This window comes from Pogona vitticeps, chromosome 5 (genome assembly GCF_051106095.1).
Source record: "Pogona vitticeps strain Pit_001003342236 chromosome 5, PviZW2.1, whole genome shotgun sequence".
Taxonomy (NCBI): domain Eukaryota; kingdom Metazoa; phylum Chordata; class Lepidosauria; order Squamata; family Agamidae; genus Pogona; species Pogona vitticeps.
Window position 1 is genome coordinate 60351879 of NC_135787.1, and position 24736 is coordinate 60376614.

Sequence of the window (24736 nt, forward strand, 5' to 3'; positions counted from 1 at the left end):
GAAAACAGTGAATGTTCTAATTTTGTCTTTCCCTACAGTCTTGCATCTGTCATAAGGGGCCAAGTATTAACAGCAGATGGGACACCATTAATTGGAGTTAATGTTTCCTTTTTTCATTATCCAGACTATGGATACACAATAACTCGTCAAGATGGAATGTAAGTCTGCTGCCATGCTTTTTGAGGTTGGCATATAAATTTTCTGTTACAACAAAAGTTGAATTTGTGGATTAATAATACATATATTTTAGGAAAAATGTAAGGGTCACCATTTTAGACTATTTTTTGAAATATATGGTAGACTTTTAAAACCATGTGGTTCAAATCCTGTTCCCAGAGATAAACTACAGATGTGGCGATTTTTCAGAAATAACAAATTTCCAGTTTCTCCCTGAAGTTCTCAAGATTCTCAGTGGATCCCTTTGGGCAGGAAGCTAGTGGGGGTATATTTAATATTTGAATATTGCCCCCACCAGTTAGGGCAGTGGTCCCCAACCTTGGGCCTCCAGATGTTCTTGGACTACAACTCCCAGAAGCCTTCACCACCACCTCTGCTGGCCAGGATTTCTGAGAATTGAAGTCCAAGAACATCTGGAGGCCCAAGGTTGGGGACCACTGAGTTAGGGTACAACTCCTACCATTGGCAATTTTCAGAACTTAAAATTTTCCTTCCTATCCAGTAACCCTTAGTGGCTTCCCCATGATGAAGGGAATCTCACAGTAGCCTTGGGATCTTCCAGGGAAAATGCAAAAATAGCTGCAGCTGCTGATATCATCGGCCTTACACAGAGTAAGTTATGGAATAAGATTTCAGCCTTTACATGTGAGAATTTAGCTACTGTGGCAATTTTATTTCATTTGAATTTCAGTAACATTTGAATAGAAATGTTACGGAAGTAAGAGTAATTACAGTTAAATTAAATTACTAGTATTCTGTTTACAGTTGCAGACTGTAACACTTATCAGACACAACGTGCCGGCATAAGCCATCCAACTACCACACAGCAATATTCATGGAGAGAAGGAATAGGTGGAGGAAAAAGAACAGAGCTGCTCTTCATAACATAGTCTTGGCCACCTCCATAGCACAACCATCTCCTGGCCAGTTATGTCTAGCGTTGGGAGCTTTCAGAAGCTGAGCATTGGGAGGGTTCAAGTTATTTTGGGAGCATTCCTTCCATAGTGGCTATCAGTGGTCCCAAGCACTTCCACACAGCTGGCCAAGAAACAACTGCTCTATGGAGATGGACAAGTAGCAATTCAGAAAAAGCCCAAGTGTTTAGTCAATGGACAGTCGCATGTGTGGAATGGGCAAGTAAGATTCTGCCTAGTCAGTTTGTGGACAGAATGTAAATATAAGGTGTGTGACTCAAAAAATATTTGTTTTGCATTAGGTTTGATTTGCTAGCAAACGGTGGTGCATCTTTAACGCTGGTCTTTGAACGATCACCATTCCTTACTCAGTACCACACAGTCTGGATACCATGGAATGTCTTCTATGTAATGGACACTCTTGTCATGAAGAAGGAAGAGAATGACATTCCCAGTTGTGATCTGAGTGGATTTGTGAGACCAAATCCAGTCATTGTATCATCACCTTTATCTACCTTGTTCAGGATTTCTCCTGAGGATAGTCCCATTATTCCTGAAACCCAGGTATGATTTCACTGAAGTATAAATACCTCTTTGGAAATGATAATCTATTTTAATAGTAAACGGTAATCTGTACAGTTTTAGAAGTAAGCATGGTTAATAAGATGGAAAACTCTGGTAATTTGTAGCCTTTATATAATTATATATGTTATGTATCCCTGACCTTTGCTTGTTCTCTCATTTCCTGAAAATCTGTTTTATTCAAACTTCATTGGTTTTACATCAATATCAAATATATGCTACCCTTGATAATTTGTACTGTTCTTGTGCCAATTATGCTAATAATGTTGTTGAAAAAGAAGGATTTTTCATAAATACGCAAACGAGCATTAGACAAATTAGTAAATATGGTTGACCCTTTCACAGAACTGAAGTAGACCTACTCAGAGTGGTATAAATATACCAGTTGGGCGGGATATAAATCAAATAAATAAATAAATAAATAAATACTGAATCAATGGGAATTTGCTAAGTTAATTGACACAAATCTGACATCAGGATTAGTAACACAGAGAAACCAGATTCAAAACACTTCAGCCTCCCAAGTTGCTCCTTTATATGTCTCAAAGTATTTATTGTAGAAAAAAGGAATTGCAAAGGGAGACTTGAGAGGGAGACAGCAAACATTGGATATATAAAAAACTTCCAGAGCATCTAAATAAAGACCAATGTTTCTTAACACATCACATACATTAATACCTCAATTTGCTGTAATATCTTACAGTTACAAAATGGTGAGTTTGCTTGACATATTCTGACCTCTGTCCCAGAAAAAATTTGGCAGCTTATTGTGGTCTGCAGTCAGCATCTCAATAGTCCCATTCCTGTATCAGCTATGGATTATAACTTAGCCTATTGTCTGTACCTTCACCCAGTTACAGCCTTTCATGGCATATGTATAAATAAAGACAACATAGTAAGATTACTCCATGTACCAGAAGAAGTGGATCTTGAACCAGAGAAGCACACACTACAACAAAAGTTGTTAATCTTTAAAGTGCTGTAGCATTTTGTCCCCCCCACCCCCGTTTTTCTCTCACATGCACTTTTCTTCCCTTTAATGTTGCCTTTGCAAATTCTGTTGATCTAGTGGACTCATCCTAGTTGAGACTAACAATTGTATTTGAATTTGGAGTCATATAATTGAGAGGCATGTTATCAAATCTTTCCAGGTCTAAATATCTCCTCTCTGATTAAAAAGAAAAATAGGGGAGGAAATGTGCAAATTGCAGATATTATCTAACAACGCTAAATGGAAACCAGAATCTGATTAAAAGACCTAACACCCTTAAACTGGAGTTTATTCAAGAGCCCTGGTTTTGTTTGTCTTAATTTGTTTATTTAAAAGGCTTATATGTTATTATAAACAAATCATATATTTTTACAAATTGTAGAACATTATTCTTCCAAAGCAGCATAAAATACAGTGAAGGTTATCTAAAAGAAATGTCAGTATCATATTAGAAATAACAAAACAAGAAAGTGATATGTATCATTGCTATATAATGTGATGCAGTATAGATTTAAATACCTCTCTAAGCCTTTGATCACACTCCCAACTGGGAGGAACATTTAGATAAAGTCCTGCTACACTGAAAGGAAATGATTTTTCGAAGAACCCACCCACCCCCAAAGAAGACCAGGCAGAAATAAGATCAGCAAATGCAACTCTTTCCTGCTTTGCACCATGGTGACAGGAGCCTGACAATGCTTTGTTTGTGTTGGAGAGTTCTAACTTAACTGTACCATTGATCCTTAAACCACATCCATACATCATAGGACCAAAGAGTTAAATATCTATCTCTCTATTTGTTATTTTTATGCCTCCTTTCTTACAGTATAGGAACCATAGACAGCTCACAAATAAATTAAAAACATATGCAAACAAAAATACACTAATTACGACATTTTAAAAGCCTAAACATAAAAATAATTTTAAAATTGTTTCAAAACATATTTTAAAACCACCATAAAAAGAATGTGCAACATAATTGCAAAAAGTTTGTCTAAAGAGAAAGGAACCTATCATTTGAAACCTAACAGAGAGGGGCTAACCTGGTCTCCAGAGGGAGGAAACTTCCAAACCTAAGAAGAGCCACTGAAAAAAGTCCCCTTACACATTTTTATCACCACTGTCTCTGAAGGCAGTAGGACAAAGAGAGATGGATCTCACCTGAATTTCTCATGTAAGAAGATGTGGTCCTTCAAATAGCTTAGAGCTAACTAGTTTTTGGCTTTATACATCATAACCAGCACTTTAAATTGGGCCTGGAAACAAACTGGCAGCCAGGGAAGTTACATGATTTCTGTAATCAGCCCGAGTCAGCAGCTTGGCTGTAGCATTTTGAACCAGCTGAAGTTTCTGAGCTGTTTTTCAAAGATAGCCCCACATATAGCAGGTTGCAATAATTCATACATGTAGGATACATTCATTCAGTCATTCGCTTATATATTTCTCATTCACACCCATACATTCTCAGACCTTTTCCACATACACACATGTAAATATGGCAACTAGCTGAAGCAGAAACATATAGCCATGGTCTCATCCAGACACTGTTCCTCTCTCACGCATACACAAACACACACATATACTGACTGCAGTGGTTAATCTGTCCCTTGTTGAGATAGGCACAAAATGTGGTTTGGCCTGGTTCAGTGTGGTGCTTGCACAGGTGTTCCGCAGGCACCATGTGCTTCCCTCCCCCACCTCCTCTCACAGGCAGAAGCTTGTTTCCTTCCTCTGCTTCCTCAGGTGATCACCCGCTCATTGGTGGCAGCACAGCTTCCCTCCTCCACCTCCTCAGGTGATCGTCCACTCAGGCAAGGAGGTGGGGCAGGAAAGCCCATGCTGCTGCCAGTGAGTGGAGGATAATCCAGAGGAAGCAGGGGAGGAAAGTACGTGGCGCCTGCAGATGCTGGTCCAAACCAGTCCAAACTGCGATTTGTGCCCATCTCTAGTTCCTTGTAATTATGACCTTTCCTTGGCTATCTCTATTTTACTCTGGAAACTAAATACAGTATGGTATCTGAAATGCTCTTCAGGTTATAAAAAAATGATTGCTTAAGATACATCCGTTATAAGAGGAGTAATTTGAAATGAGTGATGTTAAGAAATATAAGGCTTTTTAAGTATACTATATTGAAATACATGTCATATAGTATATTACAAAATCCAGTGTCATAAATTAATGTGAATTTAAGAACTGTTATGTGATCTTATTACAGTGAATTAAAACAATCTTTAAAATCTGTATTTTAATCTAATCATGATCTTATTCCATTAACATTGTGGAAGTGGGTGAAATATAGTCATTCGTTTATGTAGACTGAAAGCCTAAAGTGAAACACAGAATAATTAAGCAGAATCCAGTTTTATCTGTCCCTGCTATTCCTCTGTCTTTAGATACTGCAGATGAGATAAAAAATTAGTTTCAAAATACTACTCACGGCAACATAGCTTTGATTTTTTGGCAGTAGCTGATGAAATGTCTTAAATTCATATCTATAAACAATTAAAATTAATAATTTACAGAAATAGTAAAGAAAGAACTGTGGAAGGAGGAAAGTTAGATTTATACCTTAATTTTATTTAAATTGCACTAAAACAAGTAGATTTTGGTGATGTATGTATGGTAGCACCATAATACACATAACAAATACAGTTGTGACCCGCTGGACGATTACCCCACTCTATGATAAATCCGCTTTACATTGATGTTTTAAATGGGGTTTTTTCGCTGTGCGATGCTCGGTTCCCTGCTTCAGGAACCAATTTTTGCTTTACGACGATCAGCAAACAGCTGATCGTCGGGTTTCAGAATGGGCACCAGCTGAAGAAAATGGCCCCCCGCTGTTTTCTAGGACGGGTTCCTCGCTTTAAAGGCACTGAAAGTGACCGCCATATGGAGGATCTTTGCTGGACAAGCAGGTATTCAGCCTATTGGAACGATTGAACGGTTTTCAATGTGTTTCAATGGAACGAATTAACATCGTCAAGCGAGGCAACACTGTAAGTGGTTTGTGGAAAAAATAAGCAAGGGACTTTTTCTCCACCCATACACTTCTTACATGTGCATAAATCTTACCTTTGGAAGTAGACATTATCCATGTCTAAAACAATATATAAACCAGAAGGGTTGAGTTTAATCTCAGATGCAGATATTAGAATATTAAACCTAATTGTTCACTAGATTTACTTCTCTTGAAATGTCTGTACAGGTTCAGGGTATTATATATTCATATTCCTAGAAGCTCTCCATGTAATTTTTTTCCAAAAAAAATATCAAGTAGGACTTCTATAGATAATGCGTATGCAGATATTTTTAGGACTTATTTCTTTGAGGAGTTTCCTCCTAGTTCCAATAATTCCATTAACATGAGTTAGCGGCATTCTGCTGCATTGGCATAGGATGCCAGGGTTCCAGATTAGCTGTGAATTCAAAGCTTCCTTTTTGCTTCTGTGCACTGTCTGCCTGTGCAATTGTGCATCAAAACTAAGTACATAGCAGAATCAAAAGAAAAATGCATAAGGAAGATAGGGTTTCTGGGAAAAGGTGGAAATGAGTGTCTGCTTGGTGAAGAGTCTCACAGCATAGTAACACAGAATTTCACTGTTTGCACCAGTGTCGCCACTGCACAAGTGAAGGGTAACTTCTTCATGATGATCACTGCTTTTTCAACACCAGTACTTGCACAAACTGTTGCAATCCCACATTGCTCTGCTGGTAGGACTTTCTGCTCAGTGGAAGCTTTGACATGGCAATACGACATTTCTGCATGCAAATACAGTATTTAAATGTTTTGTTGCCTTCTATCAGGTTGATAGCCAGTATAGCTCTTAACCTTGTAAAACTATACCAGTATTAATGGGGAATTTCGTTGTAGTACAGTAGTCTTCAGAAGAGTGATGTTATCAGGTCTGTACCAGGGAAGAGAAGGATTAAGTTTTATCATCCCTAACTGTTATAATCCCAGTAATTATCACCCCCTCAACAGATGCTATTTATGTTGTTTGTTTTTTAAGTATATCCACGAAATGTAAAGATACACTTAACATCAGTCTAATTTGGCCTTAATTTTCCATAGCTAAGTGAGATTCCTTTCTTCACTAATTTCATTGTGAGTACATAATATTTTAATGTATTTTCTCTGGGAATACACTATGTTACAAATGTTGTATGGAAAATAGTATAAAGGTTTGCACATGGCACCAATGGATTTGCATACCTTGAGGGATGATATAAGAGAAGGAAATAAGATTGTATGTGTGCCTTATAAAGGTTGCAGACCAGCAGTTCTTACATCTAGCAATGAAAAGGCATTGCTACCTGTCATCGTGTCTAAGTAAATTTAAGGGAGGGCAGTGATGTCACACTTGAGACATTTTCTTTGCAGAGAAGCATCAGTGATGTTTTTCTGTTGTTGGAAGTCTGTGGTTGGGCCAGATTAGACAATATAGTAAAAAGAAGATTAATTGCATTTCAGTGCATTCCTATGGGAAATGATGCTTCAACCTACAACCATTTCGAGTAACGTCCATCTTCTGGAACCAATTATGGCGGTAAATCGAGGCACCACTGTACTAGTTTTGGTAACTGGTGGGGCAAGTGCAGGAATGACAGGAGTAATTTCAGTGTCACATACATCTGAAATAGCGCTCACCTAAGTCTCTTCAGCCTCCTCCTCCATCACATTAGATGTGTATGTACTTTAAGGGGAGTTCTGTCCAACCACACTTCTGGTTTGCACAGGAGAGATTTGCTGGGAAATGAAGCTGTGAATAAAACTTTCTTTGACTATGATGGAACTGCATGGCATTATATGGAAGGCAATGTCTGGTGCTGTTCATATATCTCTTTTCAAACCACAAAAGCCACAGTACTGCTACTTGCTCAAAAAGGGTCAGTTGGAGTACTAATGCCCTTCCTTGTCCTTCTCTAGCACATCAGCTCTTTGGGAGAAAAGTGCCTTCTTCACCATCTTTTTTGGCCCCTTTCCCTGGCTGGATTGCACAAAAACATTGCTAGAATATGTCCGAGGTTCACTCATATCTGTCCCACCTTGAACCAGAGGCTTCTCTCTCTCCCCCACACACAGGACTGCTACTGTTTCATAGTGTCATTGCTGAACAGAGCAGCTGGATGACAGATTTTGTTTGGAGGACTTATAATAGCAGTTGTAGATTGTGTTTTTCCTTTCCCTCTCCCGCCCCTCTCAGTAGAACCTGCTCCTGTGGGAACAGATTCTTGCAGTCTTTCTCAAGTGCTTACTTCTTCTACCACACTCAAATTTCTTGTTGCCTGCAGACTCTACCCAAATAAGAACAGTGTCTGATTCTGCTACAGCAGAACACAAACCCCTCCAATGAAAATCACAGAGACCCACAAAAACACACACACACAGTTAACTGAATATCTCTCCCTATGTAGAGCAAAATCTTATTCCCCTGTCCCAAAGGGGCCTAAACCTAATATAATATTTTCCTGTTGATGTGTAACATATTAATCTATGAATCTACTAATCCTAAATCTTATTACTAACTATATTAAGTAAACAATATACAAAGAGATGTGGAGAATATAAGTGTGAGGTCTCAGAAAAGAACACAGAGAAAACTGCTGCAGTGCAGGTTTCCACTAGAGTCTATGCTAATAGCAAATGCTTGGACGCTTTATAAGCAGCTATGCTTACATTTCAATTGGAAAGAACCAATGTGAAAAAAATACAGATGGTGTTTGTGCCTGCTACTAGATTTTATTGGTGCAGAGAGCCATCATTTACAGATTGTTCTTGCCCCAGTTCCATGTCCTTGGGAAACCCATAGCAATCTCAATCAGGACACACCATGTTCTCTCCCCCCACCCTAGGTGCCTTTAAGTTTCATTTCTCAAAAAAAAAAAAAAAAAAAAAAACCACTACAGGTTGTCTGATATCTTTCACTTTTACTTCTTCCTCTAGCAAGCAGAAATCTAGTCTTTTGCTCTCTAATCTATAGGAGTAAATGAGATTTCAAATGTTAGGAATTATTATTAAAGATACTGTATTCCGAACTATCAAATTGAGTTTCAGACATATTAAAATTATTTGAATATGGCATTCTTCTGTAAATTCAAAACATTTCTGAAATAGAATGCACATCTTTAATTTGAAGTTTGTATGACTGAATAAGCCATGGTAAATGCAAGAAAATAGCAGTAGTTTGAAAACTGATTTGATATATGATACATTTGAATTCTCTTGGGTGCCCTTCTTCAATTTCACTCTTTAAAAATAAAAGTAACACTGGGTACAAGTATAACATTTGGGATGTGAATCCCATAAAGATTATAGCTTCAGAGACACCGGTATTATTTGCAGAAAGGTCAGTTTCTGAAATAACTGCCTTAACTGAATCTGGTTACTGTATATTGTAAAAGTAGACTTCCTTGTGATTAATCTTTCAGTGAATTAATATACAGTACTATTAGGATTTAGTGAAATCTTCTGTGCCAACATGCCTGCTTGCTTTATTTTTCCAAAAATGTAATTAAACATGTCATTGATGGTTCAGCAGGGGAGCAGGAAAGCATTTACTTTTTTCATATCTTCTTTGGTTGTATAAATCACCAAAAAGCTTGCAAAGCGCAGTAAAATGAGTTTGAAGCCAGTATCAGTTGACAATGGCTTATCTATTGCTTCCTGAATTCATAATGTTATTTACTGCACCATTGTTGCATGCATACCCATATGTCTATCTCCAGCAGATATGGCCCATGGCCAAATCTAATGGGAACAGTTGTTCTGAAAAGGTGGGGTGTGTCCTTTAACCTTGCAGATTCTTTTTTCTTGAATTTTAGAGAGATATTCATTACAAGCCACAGATGTAAAAACTTTTTTCTGCCCTTTCTGTCAGAAACAGTCTGAGATTAAACATTAGAATCTAATTTTTCTTGCAATGAATCTGAATAATGTTTTAGAAAGATAGAAATCATTGCTCAAATATTCATATATAGTGTGAGAACCATGTTTCCTGACCCCTTCTCCTCTGTACTTCCCCAAAACATTTCCAGAGTCAGAGGTTGTCTCTTGAACAATGTGAGGTAGGACTTGGAAGGATATAATGGCCAAAAAGATTGCAAAGGCATTTTGCACCCGTACCTTGTCCAGTCTCCTTTACGAAGGCTTTTCAGGGAAGAGGAAGGAGAGGACATTCCCATTCCATCTACTCCTTTCCACTTGCAATTTTTCAGGAACTAACCCACAATTCTTTGTTTTTGTTTAGGGCATGACTGACTCTTGCATAATAAATATCATCCTTCTGACCCATTCACATCATTCTTACTCACATATGCTGATGACATTTTAGCCAAACTGGTATCTGTGCTGATAAATGATTGAGAAGGTGGAATCTTCATCATTTGCCAGTCCCTCCCCTAAAGTATATCATATTGAATCACATCTTGTGGTCTTGTAACAGATGCTAAGAACATTCAGATATCATACTAACCTAGGGAACCAGTTCTGTCTTTTTGACAATATGCATTGTTTTGGTGCATGCTGACCAGTAACTGCAGAAATGTGCTTATTGTGCAGTAACCAGCATTCTATGTTGTTTTCCCCAAAACACAGCAGCAAAACAAACCAGGAAATAAATCCTGGATACTTGTTCTGGCTTCTTGATAGAATGCTGCCTGTTGTTTGGTTCAGATTTCCCAGTAAATATAGGTCTATAGTTCTTTTAACCTGCTGCCCGTGTGAATAGGAGCACTACATGCACAAACATGCTGTTCATCCCCAATAAATTAAGGTTCCTGCTGTTCTGCAGTTTATTATGACTCCTGGGCACGGCCATTAATGAATATGATCTTGAAAATTCTTCCTAGCAAAACATTATACGTAATTTCTATATATTTATTATTGTGGAAAGTTCTTTATTGTTCTTATTTTTTCTGTCTTTACACAAGCAATGCTGAAGCTGTTGGGGGTCAAGTAGGTGAGATTAGCTAAGGGGGTAATCAGATGGGGCTTTATCTTGTGTTTGCACTGCTTTGGGAGCAGGCTGGTTTACTCCATTTTACAGTAACTACATGCTGAACAGGCGGTCTTGAACCAGCCGAATCTTTATTCATGTCTACCCACACCTCTTTGGGTCCCTGGTAGGGCTACTGTTTTTTTAGCATTGGTAAGGTTGCTCCGTTTTAATTTGATTTCTCACACATGTAATCACCACTATTGAACCAAAATGGAGCTGGTAGGTGTTCCCTGAATAATTGAGTGCTGTGTCATTAGCAGACAAGTCTGCATCGAGCAGGGGAAAGCTGGATTAAATAATATATATATTAATCCAGCTTTCCCCTGCTCGATGCAGAGGAGCTGACAAGAGAGGATGTGGAGGGCAATTTCTCTCTCTCTTTACAATACAGTGCTATTTCATTTTGGTTGCAAACCAATAAAATGATATCACTTGCCAATGAATAAAATCCTTCTTCCCCCCCCCCACTCCCCATAGAGGGACACAGAAAGTGAAGGGGGAGGAGAAAATAGAAACAGGGATGGGAAACACGTTACCCTCTGTATCTAGCTGAGATGCAACCCTGTCATGCCTCGCTGCTGGTGTTGCTGGTTAAGATTGGTTGATGTTGCAGTCTAACAATATCTGAAGATCCAAACATTCCCTACTTCTGAATCAAAGAAATTATTTTTTAAATCCATATTTCTTTCTTTCCTTTTTCTTTTACCATCCAGTATTGTTTCACTTCAATGGCAAATCAAAACAATAATATGTCACTTGGTAATAAATCGGGGGGGGGGCACACAGCAGCAGCTTGGAGACTAAGAGAGATGAAAGAGCTAAATAGAGTTGTTTTGAGGTGTAGTGTGGCTTCCTGTCCTGAAATCACCCAATCTTTGCATGTGGATGCAAAGATTGTTCTAAGTCTCAGACTGCACGTTCAAGTAATTCTGTTTAGCCTGATCTAGCTTAGGACAACTTTACTGTCTAGTTGTATCCTGAGACAGAAAAGAGAACTTTATCTTTGTTTCATCAAAGGGGACAAAAAGATATGGTTTTGGTGAATAAAGCTGATGAATAGAGCCCTTACCTTTATCTGCAGCATGGTGGATAAAAATTAATGATTTTTAAATCAAATCGGTTTAAATCACAATATATTTTTTTAAATTGTATTTATTTTTTATTTATTTTATTTATATCCCGCCTATCTGGTCATGTGAGGACCACTCTAGGCGGCTATTTAAATCACCAACAAAATCTGATATTTAAATTTCTATCATGATTGTTCTCTTATTATGGTAGCTCCACCAAATATAGAACTCACAAATCTCTCTCTGTGTGTGTCGGGAGAACCCTTAACTTGGAGTGATGCTAAGAAGTACAGGCCTTTCCTTGATGTCTCCTGTCCACAAGCTCATCTTAGAACAGCACAAGGCAGTTGGAGGAACTATGTTGGGGGGTGGGGGCTAAGCCAACTTCAGGTTTGTTTCCAGCTGCTTTAAGTCTTCCTGAATAGATACACAAGCTAGGGATGATTGGATTTGTAGTAGTACACATCTGAAGGTTATGAGGTTGATGTTGATCTTCTAAAAGATGCACCTCCATTTCCAAAATTTGTGCATTTTCTATCTTAGAGGCCTTACAGAGTTTTAAGAGGAGATTTATCATTGTCTTTCTAGAAAATTTTACAACGAAAACTTTAGCTTCCAGTCTTTAGTGATGTGATTTTTAAAATACAGCTGGAAGTGCTGAATGAAATAAAGATGATTTACTGTCTTAATTCATGCACAGCAGAAACCAATCTTGCCTTTCTTATCTGGAAAGAAAGGCTTTTAAAAGAAGATTCAATCATTGCATTTTTCTGATATGAGAAGGGAGTGAATATTGAATCCATGAGGAAACTTTCCCTGAGGCAGCTATCTAGCTTGAAAAAGAAGGTGAATAATATCCCTGTTTTGATCATTTTCATAGTAAACTGCTTACGTAAATACATGGGGAACATGTTACCCTCTGTATCTAACTGGAATGCAATCCTGTCATCCCTCACTATTGGCAGTCCCAGTTATGGTTGGTTGACATTGCAGTCAATGTTTGGATCTTCAGACCTTGCTAATGCCTGAAGATCCAAACATTCGCTACTTCCAAGTCAAGAAAGTATTTTTGAAAGTCACATCTCCTTGTATTTGCTTTCCAGGTGGTTGGTGGGTGAAATTCAGGGACATTGTTTGCAACTTTTTAGGTGACATCATAGACTGTCTCTATTGTGTGCTGAGTTGTGTGGATTTTGCAACAAATTGTAATTCTGGGAGACTGAAATTGCAAAAAGCACTCTATTGTCATAGTCATTGAATACTTCATTTAACACTAATTAAGCAAATTAAGACTGAGAAATCATATAGAATACCAGTAAGATTTTATCAGATTTTTTCCATTACCATTTTTCTTGAATAAAAATGAAGAAGAAACAAGAATTAATATTGAAGATTAAAAACTGTTCTTGATAATAAGAGCACAGTAGATGCTGAAGTCATGAAATAATTATATATTTATAGAAAACAGATCTGTTGAAAACTTTGAAGCTAAAAAGCTTTGAAGTTTGCAAAACGTACATAATTTGAGGGAGGAAAGAAATCAGGAGATTATGAGCTCTTTGTTTAGGCAGTGATTGGAGGGGAAGGATTCTTGCAAGTTGCAGTGAATGAACAATTCATAAACAGATTTGCATTTATAATAATAGATTATATAAGTCAGATAACAAGGAGAAGCCATGGCTCAGTGGTAAACACATGTCAGCTGCAAACCCTGGCATCACCAGTTGTGAAGGAATTATCAGAGGTAAGGCAGTGAACATCTGCTTGTCAGAAGAGAAGTACAGGCTTAGGTTGATTCCATCCTACACAGCTCAATTTGTGGCCATGAAGAATTTCTTAGAAAAGGTGAGACAAATGACAATAACACTGAGACACTTGCATTCATTAAGAGCTTTCTCCTAATCAGAGAATATTATTTGCATGTGGATGCAAGGATTGTTCTAAGTGTCAGACTGCACTTTCAAGTAACCCTGTTTAGCCTGATACAGCCTGGGATAATTTCAGTGTCTTGTAATCAGAGAATATTATTTATTTTATTTCATTTATTTATTTAAAACATTCTATCCTGCCTTTCTCCTTAAGGAAGGACCAAAGGAGGTTTATATCAACCAAAGACAACATTTAAAGCTAAAACTAAGTATACAAATACTAAAACGGATCAAACAAATACTACGGTAAAATATGATAAACAGAAGCAACATCAAAACACATCTGAAGCAAAAAGGCACAAGAAAACTATATGTTTAAGAACCCACTCAGGCAGCCAGTAATTAAGGGAAAGCTTGCTTGAAGAAAAAGGTCTTCACCTGGTTCTTGAAGGAGAGCAAAGACAGGGCCAGGTGGGCCTCCTGTGAGAGGGAGTTCTAGAGTCTGGAAAGGTGTGTTTCTTGAAAATCAGCTCCTAGTTTCAGATATCTATTTTCCCAAAATTAGTTTTTTAAAATGTATTATTTTGAGAAGCCTTATAAATAAATATTACAAGAATGGCAAATAATATTAACCAATTTTGATCGAGCAAGAAGTAGTCTTTACAGGATGTTCTAAACAGTGTATTTGTATTATGCCATTGTATGAAAATGGATTCTTTGTAGAGAAAGATTTTTTACTTAACTCTAAGTTTGTATTAGGGAGCCTTGCCTGCAGAAGCCTTGTAGAAATTCAATATTTGGCAGCTCCAAATAGTTATAGTTGTTTAAAGATCTAGATGAGCTTGGAAACGTTTCATTCAAGTTTTAAATTGCTGCCGCCAGATAGAGCATACAACACTGATCAAAGACTACCTACAGTTGCTTGCATTCAGCACTCTTTAGTCTTGCTTGCCTTTGAGATACACAGGAATTTTTAAGTTATTAATCTGTTTGCAATGTAATCTGTTTTCATTACATGTTCTAATCTATTTGCAGTGCATGCCAAATCAGAAGGGAGCCTCACTTTGTTCAATGGGCTGAAAGGAAACCTGGCATAGGGTTACAGCCTTTGAATATCGGTTTTAAAAATAGGAAATAAATTAAAGATATATTTCCACAGATATTCCTGCTGATGTATTATGTCCTTAGTAAATAGTACAGTGTAATGTGCTCAGTTTGTATACTATATGGTAGATTCAATAATAAACTAACAATAGACTCAGAACTTTCTCTTCTTCTCCCATAGTCCTCTGTGATGCTAAAAAACCAACTCACAAGGATTGTTCTGCCCTTCGTAGCAGGTTTAGAAGGTACATGAGGGGGTTGGAGGAAGAAAGGGCTTACTGCCTTTTACTTTTACCCATGAGAGATACTTCCATGGGCAGATACGTAACACTGAATTCTGACCTAAAGATATAATAATGTCTAAAATTCTATTCATCACTTACTCCAATGTAAGTACAATGATATAAACTGCAATGGTGAGTTGCCACTTATATCACTCATTGCCCAAATGTATTCATTTGCATAAACTGATGTTCAACAAGTGCATGAGTGATACAAGCAATAAATCAGTCCTGTGGTTTACATGACTACATTACAGTGGCATAATTAACCAATAAGATTGTAGTCATTTGGTTTTAAAAGCAGTCATCTGGTCCTCTTGATGAAGAAATAAATCTTGACTGTGGCCAGGTCTTTTTTTTTTTAAATTTAGGCAAATAGCACACTTTTGCCCCTATCTTGACAGGAGGTCCATAATAACACTGGTTCTGTCACATTCCCGGGGGTTTCAACAGGCAAAAGTCCAATAACCCAGTCCGGTATCAGAAGTCCAGAAGATGCAAAGCAGTTACCAAAATGCCAAAGCCAAAACACAAATCGTAGTCAGAAGTCAGAGTCGAAAGCCAAGGGTCCAGAGAACAAGTTCTAAGATACGCAGGCGCATAGATGCGAGCCAGAGCATTGACTTGTTGCTTCCACACGCTTCCAAGCCTCTGGGTGCAGATTTTATAGCAGCAGCAGTCATTTAAACACTTCATCCTGCTAAAACTCAGGGCTGGTTGACGTGATGTTCCTATGGGAAACATTCATGTGATCCTCTGCCCTTCATGTCATGAGTTTTTGCCGAAGTTTAGCTCTCACTCTGGCTACTGGGGGAGGAGAATCTGGTGGTGATTCAGCTGTGTGTGCTTCTAATTGCCCAGCATTTTCCTCAGCTGAAATTAACCCCTCAGATGCCAGATCTTCTTTGGCTGAACTCCTGACAGGTTCATGATTTGGTAGTCTTGAAGATTGACTATTGAAACACATGGGACTACCCTTGAAGAAAGTTTGGGAGCTTCAGCAGTGCAAAACACAGCGGCCAGAGTTTTATTGGAAGCTTCAAAACACAATCACATTTCCCCTGTCCTGTTTGTACTGGCTGTTGGTTTACTTCTGGGCCAAGTTCAAGGTGTTAATGTTGACGTACAAATCCTTGAATGGTTTTTGACCTTGCTACCTAGCAGAGCACCTCTCCCTCAGATCTACCACCTGTCCCACCCACACCTTCCAATCATTGATGGTCCAGGTGGGCACCCCAAGGGAGGCCCAGAAGTCTACAGTTAGGAACCAGGTCTTCTCTGTGGTGCCCATTTCACTATGGGACTCATTATCAGTGGAGGTGCAGCAGGCTCCCACCCTCCTTGCATTCAGAAGGCAAATAAAAACATGGATGGCTCTTCAGGAAGGCCTTTGAGAATCTTCTTCCCATTTAATTACTTTATTATTTGACTGTTTGAATTTTTTTTCTGTTTAAGGTTATGTTATTACTGTTACTATGTTGTATGTTTCTGATGCTTGTGGGTTATATGGGTGGGATGTTTCTTTTTTTGACAGTTTTATTTTATGTACACATTATGTGGTAGAGGCTCGCTACTAGATGGGTGGGATGGAAGATAGATAGACAGACAGACAGATGGAGGAACCTACAATTAGGATATTATCGACTGCTTCACTGCTAAGTACATATTCTTCAGGCAGAAAATACGGAAGCGATTTTCACCAGTTTTCCTTCTACAGCCTGTAGAGCCACACACACACCTACACACCATGTTTTTCTGGATGGGGCCACAGTACTGTAGAGAGGATGCATAGGAGTCCGCAGATGTAGGAAGGGGAAATTACTGAAACTCATATCTTCCCATTCCACCCCTGAGAGAACCCGGGTCATAGAATTCTGTTCCATGCAACTCTGGATCCTATAAATTCTCTGTAAGAAATTGAATAGAAAATGATACCTTGACCATTTAAAAAATGAAGGCACATGAAAGCCAACTTTTCAAAGGAACATTGTTCAGAAAGAAAGTGTTAAACAATATTCTCTGAAATAGTGAAGATAACGTTTAGTATGAATGATGAAATATGCTTACAAAAGCAATTTCCAAAGTTATTTCATTCATATCTTCATTAAAGATCTTGTTAATAATATAATATAAAGTTTCCAACTGGTTTTATTTAGCTGGCCTCTGAACTACTGGCTGTAAGGTTGGCAAGATAAAATACATAAGAACAATAAATACAAACATTGGAATTAGATTTCCATTCGTTTTAGCTGTATGTAAGTAAATGACATAGTAGGCCAAATGTTTACAGAAAGATAAATGAATAACTTTGCATTTGGTATTCCTTAATACTTTACTTACTTTATTAAGATGATTAGGTAACATTGGGCTAAGTCCAGTTGTTGGTTCTAAGCAGAACAGATCCATGAAATAAATGGAATGTAGCATGTCAGTGCTAATATACGTCCCAGTCATTTAAGTAGACCTACTGTTTGGTGCTCACTGCATTTAGCCCATTATTTTTTTTATCTCTGATATTCTAAGTGCTGTTAGAATTGTAATTGCAAAGAACTAATACAAGATGAAACAGCATATGTAAAACTTAGTCTATAAGGTTTAGTACATGGAACAAACATGAACACCTGGGTTATTGAGAAGGAAAGATTGGAGAGAAAATATAGGAAGTTACTAACCTGTGGCAGCCAATGATTGATTCTCAAGGGGATAGAGGAAACTTTGATATAAATGTTTAGAATTAGATTTCAGTTCTTTAATTTTCTGTTGTATTCATTTAAAGCTTTTTGCCCTCTTGGTTTTAAATTACAATGGAAACTATGTTTTGTATCACTTTCTTTTTGTTTTAAATAAATTTTTTTAAACCAGATGTTAAAAAAGAAAAGAGGAAAATGAGGAGAAACTAGATGAAAGAGGAGACAGTGGATTATGACTTTTCCAGTTATGCAACATGAGCTAGAACTGCTTTTTTCTTTTTCTTTGAGAATAAAGTCTTGGTCTTTCAAACTTCTTGCTGCCAGAATGTAACAATTCTTGCTATATTCTTATACTAGTCTTACTGTTAGGGTTATGACAGTTTTGTAGGTGCATGCACATTCCAAAAGAGGTGCCATACTATTTTACTTAATAAACGAATCACTGCAAAGTTCTCATTTGTTTTAAGCAGCACATCTGCAAGCCATATTTACCCATGATTCTCCAAGTCTGCTTTTGTTTCAGATAAATTGGGCTATTTCGCAAGTAATGATGCCGACCTCATGGTTGAAGAGGCAAGAAATGGGCGATAAACTCACACAGTTTTCTCTTATCCCTCCCGTCTCCAATAATAACCAATGCTTCTAGTCCTATTTGATTTACTAACCAGAATCTTAAACCAGGATAAAACTGGCTTAAGATTCTAGCTAGTATAAATTCTCATTTAAACCAACCAGGAACAGAGCACTAAAGCTAGCATGCAAAAGACAAAGTAAGGGTGAAATATCTGAGCCTGCAGTAATGCTTATTCTCAGGGCTTTCAAACTGTAGGAAGCCAAAATTGCTCCATAGGAACTAGATGTTATCTTTTAAAGAACTCAAATCACAGTGTTTTGTATGGAATTTTGGGGATTACCTTTATTTCTCAAATTATGGAAGCATTGCAGTAGGGGCTATATTTATGAAAACAGTTTAATATATTCAGCCTAACAAAACTGGAGATCATACTTCAGATGTTTTGATAATGAGACCTCAAGTGTTTTATTTTTTTCTCAAAAAATCGTGTTATTTCTAAAGCTCTGATATATCTACTAATTAATAATATACAGTAAAGCAGTAGCAAGTTCAGATTAATGTGTCCATTTTTGTTCTGTATTTTAGGTACTACATGAGGAAACCACAATCCCAGGAACTGATTTGAAATTGTCATATTTAAGCTCCAGAGCTGCAGGGTACAAATCTGTTCTTAAGATCACCATGACACAGTCGGTGATACCATTTAACTTAATGAAAGTTCATCTCATGGTGGCGGTGGTGGGAAGACTTTTCCAAAAATGGTTCCCTGCATCCCCAAATTTGGCTTACACATTCATATGGGATAAAACTGATGCATATAACCAAAAGGTCTATGGTTTATCTGAAGCTGTTGGTAGGTTTTATTTGTTGTTCGGTATTTGCTTGTTTGTTGGTTGCTATTTTCTAGAAAACACAGTGACACTGATCACTATGAATTTTTAATGAATTTTTAAATAAGGAAGATATAAAAGAATATTGTAGTAGGATGGACAGGATGAATGTAAACATTTTGGTACAAACAGTATACTCTGAAAAGGACAGATCACAAATGAATGGATTATATTTCATTTGTAATTAGGACATCTGAGTAAACTAATATCTGGAAATAATGGGGCATACATTGTTGTGTTGATTGTCAGCTCTGAGGCAGAATACTTTGAGTTAAAAACCACACTAACTGCGTTTTCTTTTGCCAGAAGAATATTACAGTGCTTGTGGTGCTTTTGGGGAAAAAAAACCTACGGTGATATTAATTACTTTAAATTGCTATTAAATGTCTGGTGTTTTTCTACAACACAAGACCTTTAAAGTATTTTGTGGGAGCATCTATATGCCCTCTGCACATAAGAGTTTTAAAATACATTCAGTACAATTAATTGAAAGAACCTTCCTTGGAGGATTAAAATCTGCTCCTTAATTAATTGCTAGAGCTGAAAACAGGAAAAATCTGGGACTCGCAACACTTGAAGTACCTGCCACTCTGCAGAGCTCATAGCTGCAGCAGCTCTACTTACACAGAATTTGATGAAATTTGAAAATGGCTTTTTCTCCTTTTAGCTAACACTGCCTTGGGATAAAATTGCTCTGAGATCTTTTTAGCAGCAAAAAGCAGTTTAAGCTAACAGTGCTCAGGTGAAATCTCTGTCAAATACGATTTGCACTTGCCTTTTTCACATAATCAAGAAAGGTGTTGCACTCATAGGAAGAGTTCTTCCGTTAGCAAACTATATTCACAAATTGGAAGTTCCTTCTGTTCAGGAGACTCAACAGTTTCTTTTTCTTTTTCTTTCTTTCTTTCTTTTTTTTTTTTTGACCATATCATTGTTGGCTACAGTTGTTTTGTTTCAAAACTGTATCCCAGGAACAGCAGTATTACACTGTAGCAATAAAAAAAGGCAAAGAGCGGTACTTTAAAGGCAGTGGCCTCTATGCAGTGGTGTCACAAACCACACATTTATAGAATATCACAAGGTCAGAATCTATAATAGTCTTCCAAAAGATGGCACATGGATTTATCACCTGTGGCACAGTGATTAAACTTCAGTAGTGCAGCTAAAACTTTGCTCACGACCCAAGTTCAATCCCAGGTAGCCACCTTGGGGTTCACTCAGCCTTCCAAGGTCAGTAAATTGAGTACCCAGCTTGCTGGGGTGGAGGGCAATGTTTATAGCCTGCACAATTAAATTGTAAATCACACAGAGATTGCTTTAAGTCGTATGGAGCACTATATAAGCAGCACACTTTGGTTTTGTTGTTGGTTTTTTGTTCTTGTTTTTGTTTTTTTGCTAATCTAGTACTCTTAACGTAGTCATGTTTTTCACCACACTAGCCTCACATTAGATTTAGATCTAAGCCTAAACCTTTGTGGTTTAGACTCTGTTTCATCAGTTTCATAAAGTAGATAACTGAGGATTACATTTCACAAGTCTGACAAAATAAATTAGAGTTCTCACTTGCTTATATCATAGTAATATTGTTTTTATGGTGCCACAACACTCTTCAGTGGTTATAGTTTTAAAGACAGATGAACTACAGAAGAGTTAAAAATATTCCCAGATGTGGTAAACAGGAAAATAAGTGTAGCCTTTATTTCTCTTTGTGAGCAATTCATATTCAATTAAGTTACCATAATTTATCTTTTAAATAAACCATTCTTATAAGTTTTTAATGGCTGAAATCCAGTAGTAATTCACAACTGGAGTAGTCCCATTTAATCAGTGGAACTTACAGAAGAGATGACTCACCAAATCCCCATTGATTCAATATATGTACTCCAGTTGACTTACTACTAGATTTCAGTTAATGTGTACACTTTTTAACAGTAGATGTTAAATCCAAACTGTTAATCAATTTGTAAGTCCTATATTATTAAAAATAGAGTATTAAAATATCATAATTCTGAATATCAAAAATTAAATTGATTGGGAAAAGTTGGGAAAGTCATTCTTTTGTTTTTAATTCCAGTATCTGTAGGTTATGAATATGAATCATGTTTGGATCTAACATTATGGGAAAAACGGACAGCTATTTTACAAGGATATGAGCTAGATGCCTCCAATATGGGTGGCTGGACACTAGACAAACATCATGTATTGGATGTTCAGAATGGTAAGTTTTAAGAATCTAACAATACCACCCTATAAATGTCTCCTCAGATCAGAAAGTCTGGTGCCTAAACACCTTGTTATGTGCCGTAAAGACCTTTATAGACCTTTAGGAAAAATTGCAAGCCTGTGTTTGTCACAGCTGGCCTTAGATTCCTGTATGAAACCAGATACGCATTTCCAATCATATCTAAATAAATCTGGGTATCAAGGTATAAATATTTTCATTGTTGGAATGATTACAGGCAACATCAGCTTGTCTATTTCAACAAGTTTTATTTATTGCTTCTAAACATAAAAATCCAAGAGTTATTGCAACTTTTAAAGAAATCACAGGCAAGTTATTTTATAAAATGTTTCCACATCAATGAAAAATTAAAGGCACAAATGCTTAAACAGAAATCCATCCTTTCAACTTGTGAAAAGCTGCAGGTATGTTGTCTAAAATACTTACAGCTATGAGAAATTGCAAGGAAGGAGTATTCCAAAAGCAAAACTTAAGTTGTAATCTGAAGTTACAGTATAAGCTTTTAGCTATCAAAGGTACAGACGAACTTATATCACATTTCAAAGCAAAAATACAGGAGCTTGCAGCCTGAAAAGACACATTTCTTTAAACAGTAAAAATTGATAACAGAAGAAATGGGTTTCTTAGCTTCTTAGCATATTCGGACAAACAGAAAAATTATTTGACCGTGTCCTCAGCCAGTCAAGCCAGCCATTTGCCAGTTTGCATCTGTGGAGGAAATTCCATGAAGTCTGTGTGCTGTTGTATCTCCTGCATGCTTCTTGCTGCCTTGTGCTTGATATCTGTGTTGTTGGTATCCAGTGTGTGTAGTCTTTATATGTGTCTCTTGCCTCCCTATATTTATAGTTCTTGCAGTTGTTTACATTTCCCTTCAACTGTAAACAACTCGATTTTGCTGGTGTAATAAATGGTGATCCCATATAACACATCACCTAAAACTTTGATGAGGCAATGTTATTTTTGTTATTTTACACTGACCTTGCTTTCAGACTTGGCTGAGAGCTGGCTGATTGTTTTGTAGAGACTTTTAGTATGCTTCTGTTCATATTTAATTTTAAAAACACAATGTATATTTTCAGGATTGCATTTTTAACATTCCCTTGAATTGTTTTAACACTGTACATACAAATTTTCAAAACTTGACAAGCCAGGCCGCAGTAAGTATGTATATGTTTGAATTCTAAATGTTACTATTTTCTCTTGGTAGTTACTGTTATTAGCTGTTATTCCTTCCTTCAAAAATTTTAATTCATGGATGACATGCCAGAAAGACAAGGAATTTCCATTCATGATAACCCTAGAATTGTCCTTTATCTTAAAGTAATGGGAAAGTTAGAAACATATTTTTTCAAAGACCAGGGGAATGTTCTCCTCATAGTACAAGATGAATATATTTTACCTGTTTACTATTTGTATCCTAGGCATTCATATATTCTTGTGTGGATTCTCCTTTATTAATCCTCCTTTATTCATCTTTTCTTCCCTTAATTCTCTGTGCCATCACATTGGACTTTGCTTTTTTTCTCCTTCATCTTGTTACTGTCTGTACTTCACCTCAAGGATTTCTAACTGATCTTCCATTTGTGCATATTTAGCATGGTAATTGCTTATCACTGAATCGAAGATTAAAATGCACAGATTTATAAAATGTGAACAATAGTGCTTTAGTCAGTGAAAATATGTCCAAAATGCTTTTGACTGAAAAAAATGCATGCACGTATTTAGAAAAATGCACACAAACATATGTACACATTCTTCCAGGATTCAAAATGAAATTGCACACATGAAAATGCAGTATAATGGGCTTGTAATTAAGTTTACTATACATATTCACACATTCCAGAATTTTAGTGCAGTTCTATCCTCGTTGTTTCTTTACAATAAGCAAATAGCAAAAATAACATGAAAAATATTTCTGTCAAAGAGACTTTGTGCAGAGGTTCCAGTTAGATTACATTACATTAGGCATCCTTCAGTCTCGAAAGACTATGGTAACTTGCTCTGTATAGAGGACTTGGAACAGCGTCTAGTGTGGCTGAGGAGGCCAATTCGAGAGTGACAATCCCTTCCACACAGAAGACAAATCCAATCTGTCCCCTGTCCAACTTCCTGATTTTGCTGCTTTTGTGACTTCCTCTTTGCCTCAGCCTGCTGGACAAGGGTCTCTTCAAATTGGGAGAGGCCATGGTGCACCGCCTGCTTCCAGGCTGAATGCTCAGATGTCAGGGTTTCCCATCTGTTGAGGTCCATTCCTAAGGCCTTCAGATCTGGCTTGCAGATGTATCGCAGCTGTGATCTCCCTCTGGGGCAATTTCCTTGCACTAATTCTCCATATAGGAGATCCTTTGGAATCCGACCATCAGCCATTCTCACAACATGCCCAAGCCAACGTAGACATTAGGTACTAACCAATGTGCTTATCAGGACCAATATTCCTTTGAAATCTGTGGGAGTAGAGTCCAAATAAATATCTCTGAGATTCTACATTGGTGTGCTCCTGTGATCATTGGCAATGATTTTATTGGGTAAAAATTAAACAGTTTGGTTGAATCCCAAAAGAGGATCTTAGTTCAAACAGTTTAAAGAAGCTAAAATAGTTTGGGAGCCTGCATTGAGTCTCTCTCCAGCCACAGTTATAATGTAATAATGATAATCTCAACAAAAACAAATGTATTGTGGCAACTTTAAGACTTACAAATTTATTTCAAGGTGAGCTTTCATGAGTACTGTATAGTCTAATTCTTCAGACACATGGAGCAGAAGATTTTGCTCCATTTTCACACTGTTAACACAATGCGCATTGAAATAAATTTGTTAATTTTAAAAGTACCACATTGCCTTTATTTTGCTTCGTTGTTGAAACAGATCAACATGGCTACCTGTCTGAAAACTCTAAAACATTAAAGATGATAGGTTTATTTTCTTCCATCTCAACCAAAAAAATGATAGTACAATAACTGAGTAATAATATTGGCTACATGGAAATAATAATTCCCCTGTTACTGGGATGCTGCCTGTTTAAGAATGAAGTGTGACTGCTGTTTAACCACTGGGAGCAATGACACATAAGGAAAGAAATACTTGAAAAGAAGGGTTTAGTAATGAAAATCAATGACACTTAGGCTGCTTAGATGTTAGCCAGTATCCTTTTGGGATTTTACTCCAGAGCAAATGAAATTGTGTAAGTCATGGTGGCGAATTGCAGCTAATTAACAAGTCACAATTTGGCACTACAGCTGCCAAGTAAAATCCCAGTAGCATTCTGACCATTATAAAATGGGTGTTAAGGTAGCTGAAAGGTATTACAGGATTTAAGACAGGCAAAAGTAATAAATTCAGTGGCATTTCTAAG

The 24736-nt window shown here is 37.1% G+C and overlaps 1 protein-coding gene across 10 annotated transcripts in view; it reads left to right on the top strand.

The window, feature by feature from the left end:
- Window positions 1-24736, top strand: part of TENM3 (teneurin transmembrane protein 3) — a 1852170-nt gene that overhangs the window by 1772194 nt on the left and 55240 nt on the right. For all 10 annotated transcript variants that reach the window (XM_078393883.1, XM_078393884.1, XM_078393889.1 and 7 more), the window contains 4 exons: window positions 39-158; window positions 1394-1655; window positions 18838-19105; window positions 21217-21360. In XM_078393883.1, coding sequence (XP_078250009.1) covers window positions 39-158; window positions 1394-1655; window positions 18838-19105; window positions 21217-21360 — 794 coding nt within the window. The remainder of the gene's footprint in view (window positions 1-38; window positions 159-1393; window positions 1656-18837; window positions 19106-21216; window positions 21361-24736) is intronic.